Source organism: Argopecten irradians, chromosome 9, assembly GCF_041381155.1.
Source record: "Argopecten irradians isolate NY chromosome 9, Ai_NY, whole genome shotgun sequence".
Taxonomy (NCBI): Eukaryota; Metazoa; Mollusca; class Bivalvia; order Pectinida; family Pectinidae; genus Argopecten; species Argopecten irradians.
In genome coordinates, this window is record NC_091142.1 from 26,264,766 (window position 1) to 26,280,214 (window position 15,449).

The following is a 15,449-nucleotide window of genomic DNA, read 5'->3' on the forward strand; positions in this document are numbered from 1 at the left end:
GTGTTATATCTCCATAACATAAAAAATCTATTCAAATTAATCCTTATAATTCATTTTACTAAAGATAATCTCTTCCATATTTAAAATTCATTTTGGAACTCTTTTGTCTATAAAATCAGTACGCCGTCATCTCAGCCAATCAGAAGCAACGTTATAAACGGCGACGCCATTTTTTCCTTTATGGGCTGATAAAGTAAATTTTTAAGCCAATGAAAATGCTCGTAACAAGCAAAATTGAATTATTTTACTATATTCAAAACAAAATTATTCAAGTACTTGTGAGGATTCGAACCCAAACAGTTCGAAACTCTCCATTTAATCGTCTTGCACACCATTCACCACTTTTTCTTTATTGTCATTGAAAAGCAATCGGTTCTGCGGTAAGTCGGATATTAACCTCAGAATCGGTATGCATCGGTATACCAACCTGGGCACGTACAGTGTGAACACAAGCTGCACGCGCCCAGGTTGGTATACCGATGCATACCGACTCTGAGAGGTTAGTATCCATTACATATCTTATTTATTGGTTAAAATACATAAATTTCCAATTAAGTTATATATACTATTCGACCAGGAAATGACAAGAAATATTAATTTTATATAGTTAAAAGCATTGATTTAATTATCGATACTTTGTGTTGTCGCTTCGAGTGTAGCTATTTCCGGTGTACCGATGATAGACGTTGAGAAAGAATGTTTGACCATAACTTCATGATGTACAATGTCATGTTTCAGGCATCCTGAATTCTCTAGGACTTACTTTCACTTTTGTTATATCCACCCTCGGACTATCTCATAGTAAAAATTAAGGCAGTTCAGATAACAAAACTGAACAATCACATCCTCCAGAGATTCCATTTGAAGATTCTATACTGAGAGCGACGCCCACCTTCAAAGCCTTGTCAACCACAGTGAACCGTTATTCAATTAGCTGATGTATATCAAAGAACCAAACCGCCTGCTCAATTACACACAAGAGCATTGCGTTTTGCTACGACATATTCCAGGGGTAGATATAACGACAGTGATTGTAATCCCTGGAATATCGAGAATGTGTTTACTTTATGAACAACAGTTTAACATATTAATTAGCATATTTTTGAACACCGTACCGACAACGCGTTTCGCTTTCTATAAGACAAAGTCTTCGTGGGAGAAAGCCAATAAAATTAAAAATCATTAGTACCCCATAGTTCTTGAGAAGCGTTGTAAATCGTGAGCCTCCCGTCAAAAACGTTAGAGTTTGTGTCCACCAAATGAGTTGTGTAGCTACTGTCAAGGCTAAAACTAAGGCGTATTGCTGTTCCACGTGGAAAAGTGAATAAATATTAGGTTGGTGACACGATACTGGCACAGTATTTACTGATAATGATACCCAAATGGACAAAAGAACATTATATATAACCATTAACTCGACATTGATTGTCCTGGTAAAAGGACATACGTATGGCAGTGATAATTGTAACAAAAGGATGAAACAAAGGCAACACAAACGTCCTGGAGTAAATAGTTTTATAGGCAATATTTACATGAGCCAGTATAACAAAGACCCTTATATGAGTATACACAAGTAAAAGGGAATATAATAATAATTATCGTCTATATAGGGCCTTCTCAACATAAGGGTGCTATAAATAGCTTTCAGTAGTATCATCATATCTTATGACAATTTATGAATATGGAAATATCAGTGCAAAGTCCAATAATTATAGTTATTTTGTCTGTGAGTATAGGTGTTCTGTCTGTAATGTGTTAATCAACTTTGATCGTGGTCACCTTTCGGGTTGACCATGCACTTGTTCTTCATATCTGACCTTCGTCCATTCTGGCAATGATTTGGTATTAATTAGCATTGTACTCATTGAGAAAAATACCATTATAGTCCAAATAATAAATATTTGTTTATCACAGTAGAGTTATATTGTAACACCAGTTTCTGTCAATGGAAAACTCTTTTGGAATTGCTTGGTTGGTTGTTGGTGACATCTTCAATATTCTTTTAATTCACACTGGTGTTTTAAATCTCTATGTAGTAGCTCGTGTATATATACTGTACAAAACTCATTTCTTTAAAGTTACTCAATCATTAGATTTACATAGATTTCTTAGGGTTTTTGACTTCCTACAAACGTTCTTATACCTGAAATTAGAAAGTTTTCAAAATTACGACATTTTATTTGAAATATTGGCAATGTTTATCAACGTTTAGATATCGCCAAACACAACAAGAAACTGTATCTGTCGGCATTGGCTGTTTATAACGGAAAGAGCCGGGGGGGGGTATAATCCTTGTACACATTTATAGACAATGGCGTCGCTAAAAGGAAATAAAGGGCGAGATTTTGGTGTTGGGGGGTCCGTGGGTCTCCTACGAGAGATGAGTTTTACGATGCATTTTGATTAATGTGGGAGCGCCCAAAGAAGTGAGACTTTGGTGTTTGAGGGGGTCCGAGAGTCTCCCCCGGGTAAAAATATTACGATTTAGAATGGGTTTGATGAGTTTTACGATGTATTTTAGTGATTTTATAGCGTTCTTAACACGATACTTTTTTTATTTAAAGTTACCTACATTTAGGAATGATAATTGTGAATGTCGTCATATCATTATGCAACTCTGCTCAATCTGAACATACCGGATTCACACCTTCGGCACATTGTTGTGTAACACAAAATAATAATAAATTAATTGTCTTGCTAAGTCATATAAACAATTGAATCTTTTAAGAAGCATTTTTTGAAGTAATATAATTCCTTGATGGACATTTTTAGTCTAGTTCGTGTGTATTGAATTTTCATTATTAAAGGTTTGAACATTACGTGCTTGAACGTTTTACCCAACGCGCCGCGCAGACCCCTTTCGGCGCTCGCATGCCAATTTGCGCATTTATTAATTTCCTTTTAGCGACGCCACTGTCTAAAAATAGAAGGACATCAACAATAATGCGTATCTGTTAATAGAACACAAAGATAATGTGTCTCCTCCCCTGGGGGTGATTAAAATAACAAAAATAACAAACAAACAAAAAAATATCATGAGTAAACATTACGCATGAGTATGGAAGGATAAAAGTGTCTAGAATTGATTTGTATTTAAAATGCTTAATAATTAATTGTTGCATACTTGTTATAGGGTGTTTTGGTTTTTTTCCGAATATATACTTTGATATGACGAAGCTACATAATGTATATATATTACAGCTATCAAACACAGGATCACACATTTAATTATTTTTTTTTATTTTAAAAATATGGATCAGTTCTGTAAAAACATTGAGTGTAAGCAAATATTTTGGATAAAAATTATTTTTTCAGTACAAAATTAACAAGCAAGCATAATGTACATAGTTGTAAAAACACATTACCAAAGAGGTTTTTTTAATTACCGGGCAGGCATATCATTTTTGTCACATTATTGAAAATATATTGAAGTGATGTCTTTAGACCTCACTCAAACCACAGTTGCTATGCATACACACACATTACAAGAGCACTCACCAACTCTCACACAAACAATTAAAGCAGTCACATTCATATATGTCAATTCTTTGTCCTTTGTGGCAAGTTGTCCGACTCTTAAATTTGAGACATATTCGTGACACTGAACTTTTACAGAAGTGAATTATCTCCCCTTCAAAGCAGCAAAGTATTGCATTCACACAGTTATAACCAGCTAAAACCACTCTCTGGAAGAAAGCAGATGTCGCATAGAGGCGAACACTGGTAAAGAAGGAGATAAGAAGTGGTGAAGAAGAAAGAAGACAGACTAAAGCAGTGAAACTAGGCGTCCAGGGGGCCTGGACAAGGTGGGACACAGAACCACGTGTACTATCATGGACAGAGACCAGGAAGTATCTGCAATTCCAACTGCAATTTCTCCTCTGTTCTGTGTATGATGTACTACCAACACCAGCAAATCTCCATAGATGGGACCTTGCAGAAACACCAGACTACCCTCTGTGTGGGCAGAGAGGAACTCTCCAACATATACACACCTCCTGCAATGTGGCCTTAGCACAGGGAAGATATACATGGCGCCACAACAAAGTCCTAAGGGAGCTTGCAGATATTTTAGAGAAAGAACGCAAGAACACCAGGTCTAATCAACCAAGGCCCACTCATACACAGATTAGATTTGTGAGGGAAAGGGAAAGAAGAACGTCAAGATCTGAGAAATCAACCGGAATCATCAGCCAGGCAGGGGACTGGAGACTGGCTGTAGATCTCAACCAGAGATTAAAGTTTCCAGATATTGTTCCTACCAACCTCAGACCGGATATGGTTCTTTGGTCACCAGGATCGAAGAAAATCATCATCATTGAGCTTACAGTTCCATGGGAAGAAAGGTGCAGTGAAGCCAACGAAAGGAAGAGAATAAAGTATGAGGCACTGCTGCTGGAATGTAGGGAACAGGGCTGGCAGACATGGAACTACCCTGTTAAGGTCGGTTGCAGAGGCTTCCCTGCACAGTCTGTGTGGAGAATGCTATCTGCACTAGGGTTAGCGGGCAGGACTAGAAGGGCAGCAGTGCCGAGGATGGCAAAGGCAGCAGAGCGAGCTTCATGCTGGGTGTGGATGAGGAAAGACCCCAGTAGCTGGACACCCACCACCGACGCGCAGTGATTGATCACCACTGTAGACCCCCCATCCTGAGAGTGTACCGAGTAAGGGGTCGAAACACACGATGAGGGGTGGCCTCGACTGTGGACGTCGGCGGTGTTGCAGTATAACACCACAGCTGTATATAGGTAATATCCAGCCTCACACAGAAAATTGTTTCTGTCGTGTATGGCAACATTTTGCAGCTGTTAATACCGGTTTCCATAGTAACTGATGATACAGGAAGACCATGTTCACACTTATTTGGTCTTCAATGTCTTTTGTTAGAAGTACATTTGAGCGTAGTACATCAATCTATGAAATAGAAAATAAAAATATTTAATACTCAAGATTCATTGCAAGAAAACAGATCTGGAAAAGCTATAATGTTGCAGTTATCAACTTACCACGAAGCCAACGTCAAACTCGTCTTAATTCAAAATATTCTATCTTGTGTAATTAAAGAATTTCACATCGACTATAAATCTTAAAATTCCTTTTAATATTTTACAAATCGTATCAGATTTCCTTCAAAACATTCTTTTGTATTTGTATTAATATAATTCACATTATTATACTTTCATTTCTTTTATAAATGCAATTTACATTGTATATTAACATTATCTATGATATATTTGATATTTTTAAAAAATTAAGAATATAATCATGAACTACTCATTGAAATTGAATACTTCTTAATGCCATTAACTTACAACGTTACAGGTTGTGGTTTTGTAAAGCCCATATTTGAACTGTGTTTAGATTCAATGGGTTGGAACATATCACCTTCATACCACTGGTTGGAATATACTGTGGAATAAACATCTACACCTGTAGGTAAAAAATAGTATATATATATATATCAGGTTTATTTTCAGAATACTATGGTTAATCATATGTGGATATGATGGATAGGGATATTCTACCCGAGGGTCACACATTTTGTGATCCCGAGGGTAGAATATCCCTATCCTTCATATCCATTTATGAAAGAGTATTTTTCTTTCATACCTCGACGTTTTATTGCAATGTTACAACTATAATATCCCGCCATTTTGATATAAATTCGAAGAAATCCACGGCTGAAAGTCAATTTTCCATACATGAAAAATTACGTGATATTTTCAACAAAAATTCCGTTGTTTGCATCTTTTATAGTAAAACCAGTCAAGTTTGTGAAAAAAATGCTAAACTTTTACCGATGAAATAGAAATTTTGTTGACGCCGTGACGTCACGAGGCTTTATTGCATGGGTAACCCATGCGTGTATTGCCCTAGACCAGCCAGTATTACACCCATAGGTATGAAAGAAAACATCATACACAGTATTTCCCTGAGGCACATAACCCTATGGTGACCTACCATTTTTCACACGGAGTTATCTCCCCTTCTGTGACAGACGAAGCATAAAATAGCAATACGTGTTTTTATCCTTTTCATTTAATCCAACTTATGTCACCATGCAGTAGCAATGTGATATGAAGTTTTGGAGCTTGTGGTAATGTCGGGACATCTTAACTATTTGGCCACAACAGCCCCCTATACACTTTTACCTGCATGATGTGACTAAAGACAAAAAGAATACATAATGGAATAACTATAGTGTACGTCTACTCCTGGGAATATAACACACAAAAAAATACTGTATAGAGCTTTTTGCCAGGACTCGTATGCATAAAAAATCAAAGAATTTTCTTAAGTTTGTACTTAAGTAAATTTTCAATACACTTAGTTAAGCAAGATGCTTAATATCTGTTGCATAAATATTCTAAGCATTATGCTTAGCTGTTTTTTGTTAAGCATATTGCAAAAATCTTAGATGGCTCGTTGTCAATGGCGAGACATCATGTTTCCCGTACTTTTTGTTTACAAACAATACCACGCGGACAAAACACGTGAGCGATCGTCGTCTGCTTGTGTAGCTTCTCTGAAAAAAAAATGGCAACGAATATTGTTGAGACACCAAGCAAAAAGCGGAAACCAAACTGGACGGCAGACGAATGCTTGCAACTAACAAAACTTGTTGAAGAGAAGAAGGATGTTATCAGGGCCAAGTTTGGTGCGGGGGCTACGACCCAGAGGAAAAGGGAAGCATGGCAGCGCATAACAGATGCCATCAACGCCAGTTCTACTGTCAGACGAAGCGTAGAGGAGGTAGAAAAAAAAATGGCACAACCTCCATATGAAGGGGAAGGCAGAGTTGTCTGACCACCGCAGACAGGCAGTGATGACAGGTAATTACTCGTAGTTCGATCATTAACGTTGTAGGCCTAACCCTAAGCATCTAGCAGACGACTCGCCTTGATCTGTGATCTGTTGTGCGACAGTCATGACTGGTTAATACAGTTCAATAACAACTTCATTTCTACTTACTTTACTTTGAGTGTAAAATCACAACAGATCGTCAAAATCTCTGTTAGCCAAGTTCTCAACATCTCGATGGCCGGTGCAATGTTTACTCTGTCGGGTTGTCGTTCTTTGAATTGGAATGCTCGATTTACACTGTCATCTCTATTACTGTACTGTTGCAACATACAGTGTATAAGTTTCCAACAACTGAATCGAAGTTCCATATGAATACTACATAACCTGATCATGATTTATAGTAATATTTGAACTATAGACAGAGACTCGTATACATAAAAAATCTTAAATGGTTAAGAATATGCTTAAGTTAAAAATTCTGCTAAGCAGATTAATTTTTGTGCTAAGTATATTGCTTATCTTGTTAAGTGGCTTGCAAGATTTTTCTTAACACTTAAGAATATTCTTAACATTAAACAACCACCTTACCTGTCTTAAATCGTTAAGTAAGATGCTTATCTTTCCAAAATGGCCGCTGCTAATGGACAGAATAATGCACCTCAACAGTTTGTAAGGGCATTGAGAAGAGAAAGAATTTTCCGGGACAGGTTTGATCCACTTCAAAACTATGACGGGTTTGAACTTTATCAAAGATTCAGGTTTGACAGGGAGGGGATCCTTTTTATTAATGATATTGTGAAAGATTATATTGCCCCCGCCACAGGACGGAATCACAGCCTACCCTCATTTTTGCAGGTGTTATTAGCACTGAGATTCTATGCTACAGGGAAAATGCAACTCTGCAGTGGTGATAATTTTAATGTTGACCAGTCAACCGTATCCCGAGTTATCCAGAGAGTGACAAATGCTTTAAACCGCCATGAAGTCGTTACCAAGTTCATTTCATTCCCTATTTCTGCTGAGGCTGTCAGGAAACATCAAGCAGATTTTTATGCAGTTGCTAGGTTTCCGGGGGTTATCGGAGCAATTGACGGCACACATATACGTATTTTACGCCCCAGTATCAACGAGCCAGAATTTGTTAACAGAAAAAACTTCCATTCCATCAATGTACAGATTGTGGTGGATGCAAATTCACGTATTTTAGACCTAGTTGCGAGATGGCCAGGGTCAGCACACGACGCGAGAATCCTTCGTGAAAGTGGTCTGGCAAGGATATTTGAGGCGAGAATGGTGCCGGTAAAATGCCACTTACTTGGCGATAGCGGGTATCCTTGTAAAAACTGGCTCTTGACACCCTACCTCAACCCACTACCCGGACAACAGACTCGGTACAACAGGTAAATGTTCCTAAAATTGTGTCTACCTTTATTGACAATCTTCTCCGGTCACTCGCGCTACTGTTATTATTGCATTGGAGAGTTTTCGAAAAGGGAACTAACTCTAGTTGTATAATATGAGGGGTTCAGAATGGGATAATCTAATATTTGAACATCATAGTTGAAAAAAACCCAATAGAAAATAGAGAACTTCATCATGTCTAAATATTTCAAGTTTTTATAAAAATAACAGACACCATATGCATGTATAGGGTGTGTTTCACCACATCACAATACATGTTTAATTTAGATTACCATATTTTTAATATTGCATATATATACATTTTGTATATAATTATTGCACATTTTGTTAATTAATTTGATCATGAAATTTAATGTTGTGCTTGATCATTTCAAAAAGAATATCTGTTAGTACATGTACATTTATCTAATATGTTTCATAATAAATTTAATTGATTTATGAGTGGGCAGATTAAAATTAACAGTCCTTTTCCAGTAAAAAAAAATCAAGTCACATTATTAATAAACATTATCATTTTGTAAGTGTCTTTAGCCTACCTCATACCATGTTATCTAAGAAATCAAGCAAAGGTTTAAAATAGTTTCAGATTAATTTTGATATAAATATGCACATATAGTTGTATACATGTACATTGTGAATGTGTATACATGTACACTGTACATGTACATGTAGCTGACAATTTTTTTTATTTGTTTTTTATGCTTTTAAGATATATTATACACAACATGTATCCTTAAATGATCAGATGTCAACTGACTTATAATCATAATTCAATAATTTGGTAAAATAGAAATTTCAACCTTATATTTAAATGATATGAAATGAAATGAGAATTGGTGGTTCTGATGCACATTTTAGCAGAATTGAACTAATATTGAATTTTATTGATATATTTACCTATATTGCTACATATATATGAAGTGCACACTGTATACAGTGTATACATTAAACTGATATGACTTTGCAAATCAATTCAAGCTTTAATTCAGGATTTATTTTATAATAAAAACATTTAATCAAATCAAATGGTTCACTTTTGTAGTGCACACAAAACTACCAGGTGTATTGTGGAAAGAGCTATTGGGCAATGGAAGAGAAGGTTCCATGTGCTGCATGGAGAGATAAGATTGAGACCAGAGAGAGTCTGCAAATTAATCACAGCTTGTGGCATTCTACATAACATTGCTAAATTGTTAAACATGCCACAGCTTGATAATGATGATGATGAAGATGGAGATGATGGTAACTGTGATGGTGATGCTAATAGTATCCAAGAGGACCCTGTTGATGGCAGAGCCTACAGAACCCATATTGTCTGTAACCACTTCTGATGTAAGCTCAATATTATTTGATTTTTACTTAATTATTTTTTTCATCTGACCAGGTTTTTTTTATCTACTTCATCATTTTTTTTAAAATCAGCTGATGATATTTGTAAGTTATGTACATAATGTACAAACATAAATCAAAATAACACTCATTCAATAGATTTCATTGATTTATTATTTGAGTTTTAATTAACATTCATTATCATTTATCCTTTTGATTTTCAAAGTGAGAAGTTTGTTTTGTAATTTCAAATTTTCTATTTCCAGCTGCAGCTTCTGCTTCCTGAGTTGCTGGATCCCTGCAGTGCTGTCATCTGATTCTAGGGGTGAAGCTACTGTGCATGATGGCAAGATGGTAGCTGCACATGAAGACATGATCTCTGTTGTTATGGTGCTGCATGGGGGTCTGTTATAAAGACAATTCAAAGGATTAAAACTAACTGACAATCCATGTAGTACATCATTTCATAATAAATATATGCCATCAATTCATAGATGATAACAAAAATTAATGATAAAAATAATGAAAAACATGAAATTTGAAATGTCATACATACATGTTCATTGAAACATGTACATAGACATATACATGTGTATTGATTTTTTTTTTTTTTAGTTTTGAAGTTACAATAAATGCACCAAAACTTAGATTTTGGCTATATTTGAAGCTTCCTTTTGCAGAATGATTACCATAATTCCTTTACAAATATGTGCGTTGGAAAGATAGATCCAAATATTTTGTACTTGATATGAACTAGTAATTTGCATGTACATTTTCAACTAGCCCTATAATCTGTCATAAAATACCTTGAGATTGATGGAAACACTGGGTCAGTGTTTAGAAGCATCATCATGGATGTGTCCACTGCCCCATCAATGCCACAAATGGACACATTATCCAGGCCAATTACATTGCCCACAGCCTCAGCAATTGGACTGATCTGGGGCATAGAAGATGGACCACCACCTGAAATTGAGTACATGTATGCATTTAAGGTTGTTTATTTACCATTTATAATTCCATTTATCAATATTAATTTTGACTGAAATCAGAATATAAGTACAGAAAATGTAATTGTATAATATATTTACATGAAAAAGAATCTGTGGCCTTTTTATTTTACTATACAGCTGTATTTCATTTTTAATCAAGAAAGTACACAATTGTGTATATGTGCAAGGCATTTTATTAGTGTGACATAATCAGGCAATAATCCATTTGGAAAAAAACAGGTTTACTGCAAGAAGAAAATAAATAGATTTACAGAAAATAAGACATATTATGAAAAGCCAGTTGGAGTTTTTATATTCAGTTTCTGTATTTACATGTCTGTATCTCACATATATCTGTACATCTCATATGTATCTGTATCTCATATGTATATGTATCTCATTTACATATGTCTGCATTTTAAAATAAAAAGTAAATACCTGAATCAAATTATAGCTATTAAAATTAAATTACAGATACATGTATAGATCTGCAATTTAATTAATGAAATTAATTTATCAACATTTTTAAAATACAAATATCTTAATTCCTTAAACAATACAAATATTTATCTTAAAACTACAGATACATGTATTTGTAATTATAAGACAATGCATGTAAGCTTGTTTATCTCAATCTGTATTAACAATAGTAAATAGATTTAAGCTAAGCCTTAATGAAAATAATGTTATGTACAGATGATTTTGAAAACAGCTTATCATAATCTGTATTGTTCATGCATAGACCTAAATATCTACAATGACAATAAATGAAGATGTCTGTAATCAAAATATGGGTAAACTCTGTTTTTGATTCCAAATAAGAGTGGTCGTTGTGTTTATTTATAAATGACTGTTGAAGATACTATTGGACAGTATTGGTAGGAGGGTTGGTCTTAACCTATCAATATTCATAATTGGGCGGTACTAATACTATTTATGGATGTTAGGCGTATTCGATTTACTGTTTCCGACCTGTTTGCAGTATGTAAATACGTCTGTATTTCATCGTTTCTCGCCAAAACATAATACAAAACAAGTGCAAACTATGTCTATAGTTGAAATATTACTATAAATCATGATCAGGTTATGTAGTATTCATATGGAACTTCGATTCAGTTGTCGGAAACTTATACACTGTATATTGCAACAGTACAGTAATAGAGATGACAATGTAAATCGAGCATTCCTATTCAAAGAACGACAACCCGACAGAGTAAACATTGCACCGGCCATCGAGATGTTGAGAACTTGGCTAACAGAGATTTTGACGATCTGTTGTGATTTTACACTCAAAGTAAAGTAAGTAGAAATGAAATTGTTATTAAACTGCATTAACCAGTCATGACTGTCGCACAACAGTTCACAGATCAAGGCGAGTCGTCTGCTAGATGCTTAGGGTTATGCCTACAACGTTAATGATCGAACTACGAGTAATTACCTGTCATCACTGCCTGTCTGCGGTGGTCAGACAACTCTGCCTTCCCCTTCATATGGAGGTTGTGCCATTTTTTTTCTACCTCCTCTACGCTTCGTCTGACAGTAGAACTGGCGTTGATGGCATCTGTTATGCGCTGCCATGCTTCCCTTTTCCTCTGGGTCGTAACCCCCGCACCAAACTTGGCCCTGATAACATCCTTCTTCTCTTCAACAAATTTTGTTAGCTGCAAGCATTCGTCTGCCGTCCAGTTTGGTTTCCGCTTTTTGCTTGGTGTCTCAACAATATTCGTTGCCATTTTTTCAGAGAAGCTAGACAAGCAGACGACGATCGCGCACGTGTTTTGTCCGCGTGGTATTGTTTGTAAACAAAAAGTACGGGAAACATGATGTCTCGCCATTGACAACGAGCCATCTAAGATTTTTGCAATATGCTTAGCAAAAAACAGCTAAGCATAATGCTTAGAATATTTATGCAACAGATATTAAGCATCTTGCTTAACTAAGTGTATTGAAAATTTACTTAAGTACAAACTTAAGAAAATTCTTAGATTTTTTATGCATACGAGTCCAGGCATTCCGCGTCGCGTCGGCCACCTGCGACGAACTGCAACATCCTTCTCCCGGGAACAAATCGCATTGGATGGGGTTTCTTCTTTTGATATTTTACCATAAAGTCATTTTATATAAGCTCTTAAATGTCCATTTGCCGTATATCAAACTTCATTCTTATAAATAAAACATGTTGATTCAGTACTCACTTATTGATACTACTGCAACTTTCCAGGCTACCAACTTTTTTAATTGGCGCCTAGATTTTTTGGCCTGGGAGCCACACTGGCAACCAGATAAAAAAATTCACTTGGAGCCTTTACAAAACCGCTCGTGACATATTCATCCAAAACTTTGAGTGACAAATCCTTTTCGCTTAAAAATCCTTGCAGTAGAGGAGAACGTGAAGCAACTATATAGGCCTGGGGGCAGGAGGGGCGGGGCCCAATAGGGGAAATAAAAGTAAATCCTATAAATCGCTACTAGTCATAGAGTTCTGCATGGATCATAACCAAATTTGGCCACAAACATCCTTGGAGGAAGGGGAACAGAGCTTGTATAAATTTTGGCTCTGACCCCCAGGGGGCAGGAATGGTGGGGCCCAATAGGGGAATTAGAGGTAAATATTCAAATTTCTTCAGAAAATAAACAATGAACCTGTATCCAGAATATTACTTGGCATTACAAACCAGGTGAGCGATACAGGCCCTCTGGGCCTCTTGTTTTTCTACCTCTTCTACGCTTCGTCTGACAGTAGAACTGGCGTTGATGGCATCTGTTATGCGCTGCCATGCTTCCCTTTTCCTCTGGGTCGTAACCCCCGCACCAAACTTGGCCCTGATAACATCCTTTTTCTCTTCAGCAGGTTTTGTTAGCTGCAAGCATTCGTCTGCCGTCCAGTTTGGTTTCCGCTTTTTGCTTGGTGTCTCAACAATATTCGTTGCCATTTTTTCAGAGAAGCTAGACAAGCAGACGACGATCGCGCACGTGTTTTGTCCGCGTTGTATTGTTTGTAAACAAAAAGTACGGGAAACATGATGTCTCGCCATTGACAACGAGCCATCTAAGATTTTTGCAATATGCTTAGCAAAAAACAGCTAAGCATAATGCTTAGAATATTTATGCAACAGATATTAAGCATCTTGCTTAACTAAGTGTATTGAAAATTTACTTAAGTACAAACTTAAGAAAATTCTTAGATTTTTTATGCATACGAGTCCAGAACTACACCAGTGAATGATCTCTTGATAATACGATAATAGTTCCTGATGGCGATTATCCTGCGGTGTTTGACCTAACAAGTGAGCTTGATGAATCATTGCCTACTGGAATAGTGACATCCAGTGAAAGCAATACAGATAAAAGAAATCCAAAAAGGAAACATCCCATGGCCAGCAACAATGAATCTCCTGAGATATATCGCCTGGATAGAGTGGGCAATAGACCATCTAAAAGGCAACGTGTTCAGGACAAGGTTCAGGACGAGTTTCATCAAGGTTTGGTGTGTGATTATTGTGGTTATGTTGTGGTCAGCAAAGTACAACAAGAGGAAGAAAAATTCATGATGTGTCATTTCTCTGATTGTAAACATAACTCAGCAAGTTTTGCTAAAATAAAAATGTCAGATGAAAAAACTGGCATAGCTGTAGCTGTTATCAAAGAGAGTGTTCTAATGGTTTCCAGAAGTAAACATGCTGCGTTGGTCAATCAGGTTGTGCCAATGTGTCCAGAGAAGGATTGTAACCAGATACACGAATCCATATGGACATGTGCAAAACACTATGAGATGTGTCACTCCCCACAAAACTCAACCTGCTATGGCTTAGCAAATGTGGTTTCTTTTAGAACCATAGTGTTTCTCAACTACAAACATTTGCTCGAAATGTCATTTCTCATTTGATAGTTCATCAGCTATTCATAAACACTGGGAGCGTACTGGCTGTCTGAGTGGATTTAGGACAAAGACAAATGACAAAGATATAGTGACACTGTTTTTCTGTTCCTACTGTAACTCACTTCATCCAAATTTTGCTTCCTGCAGAACGCATATCATAAAGCAACACAATATCAAAAAGGATGCTTCTATGAATGTGGTAGTCGTTGAAGCAACAAACTGCTAAACTTGAATTATTGCCTATAGAACCTAGATCAGTTGAGGACCAAGCACAATATGAGAAGGGTCTCTTATCATCCATGAAAAGGACTGCCAGAAGATATGGTTTTGGTGTTAAAGCAACAAAAAAACATCTTAAAGCTGAACACAAAATATATAGATTAAAGTATCCACATATAAAAGATTCAAAGGCATCTGCACAAGATTCAAAGGCATCTAAAGCCAAAAAAGCCCGTAAAAAATATAAGAACTTAAAAGACATGTAAATAGAAACAGGTATGCAGTTAACTAGCGAAAGTTGTGTTAATTAAGCACTGGTAACTGTTATAAATTTTCAAAGTGCCTCTATCATTTATGCAGTGTCTGACAAACTTGCTTGCAAAAGTGCTGAAAAAGTGGAGATAAAGAGCTTGAGGTGGTGGTACGTCAACTATCAGGATACATAGCTACATCAGCCATTTTAGATCAACTAAGGACAAGCACCGACATAGTTGTTAAAAAGATGTTAACAAAAAATTATTTTTCAATTTCAGATGTTTTATGTACAATGGCTATAAAAGTTATTATTTTAAAAGCAGAATCAAACATTCCATCTACCTTTTATAATTAATTTTACACACACAAACTATCATTTTGAAGGAAAATTAGAGAAGACAAATACAATGTATTATATTTAGGCCATAGATTACAAAATGTATGCTACACCAATGAACATCTTCAAGGAATACATTCTACTCAATCTTTTTTTGTTTTTTTTGTTGTTAAAAAATTGGTTTATGAATTAAAAAAATGTATTTTTTTAA

The 15,449-nt window shown here is 36.0% G+C and overlaps 3 protein-coding genes across 3 annotated transcripts; 2 read left to right on the forward strand and 1 right to left on the reverse strand.

Annotated features, from left to right (window-relative positions):
• Window positions 1-3,251: 3,251 nt before the first annotated feature.
• LOC138330666 (uncharacterized) lies at window positions 3,252-4,623 on the forward strand. Its single transcript, XM_069278215.1, has 2 exons — window positions 3,252-3,279; window positions 3,914-4,623. The coding sequence occupies exons 1-2, from the start codon at window positions 3,252-3,254 to the stop codon at window positions 4,621-4,623; spliced, it is 738 nt and encodes a 245-aa protein (XP_069134316.1).
• A 2,610-nt stretch (window positions 4,624-7,233) lies between these two features.
• Window positions 7,234-11,368, forward strand: LOC138331892 (putative nuclease HARBI1). The gene is made up of 3 exons (XM_069279749.1): window positions 7,234-8,204; window positions 9,269-9,558; window positions 9,822-11,368. The coding sequence occupies exons 1-2, from the start codon at window positions 7,432-7,434 to the stop codon at window positions 9,555-9,557; spliced, it is 1,062 nt and encodes a 353-aa protein (XP_069135850.1). The 5' UTR covers window positions 7,234-7,431; the 3' UTR covers window position 9,558; window positions 9,822-11,368.
• On the reverse strand, window positions 9,552-12,302 carry LOC138331893 (nuclear apoptosis-inducing factor 1-like). Its single transcript, XM_069279750.1, has 3 exons — window positions 11,986-12,302; window positions 10,362-10,521; window positions 9,552-9,960 (listed from the first exon to the last, which is right to left on the reverse strand). The coding sequence occupies exons 1-3, from the start codon at window positions 12,278-12,280 to the stop codon at window positions 9,744-9,746; spliced, it is 672 nt and encodes a 223-aa protein (XP_069135851.1). The 5' UTR covers window positions 12,281-12,302; the 3' UTR covers window positions 9,552-9,743.
• Window positions 12,303-15,449: the final 3,147 nt, after the last annotated feature.

Coding starts and splice junctions, on each gene's coding strand:
- LOC138331893 (XM_069279750.1), bottom strand. CDS start 12,280: ATGGCAACGAATATTGTTGAGACACCAAGCAAAAAGCGGAAACCAAAC. Junction 10,522..11,985: donor CAGACAGGCAGTGATGACAG/GTAATTACTCGT, acceptor ACTCAATTTCAG/GTGGTGGTCCATCTTCTATG. Junction 9,961..10,361: donor GTGTTTCCATCAATCTCAAG/GTATTTTATGAC, acceptor TCTTTATAACAG/ACCCCCATGCAGCACCATAA.
- LOC138331892 (XM_069279749.1), top strand. CDS start 7,432: ATGGCCGCTGCTAATGGACAGAATAATGCACCTCAACAGTTTGTAAGG. Junction 8,205..9,268: donor CAACAGACTCGGTACAACAG/GTAAATGTTCCT, acceptor TCACTTTTGTAG/TGCACACAAAACTACCAGGT.
- LOC138330666 (XM_069278215.1), top strand. CDS start 3,252: ATGGATCAGTTCTGTAAAAACATTGAGT. Junction 3,280..3,913: donor GTTCTGTAAAAACATTGAGT/GTAAGCAAATAT, acceptor TACCAACACCAG/CAAATCTCCATAGATGGGAC.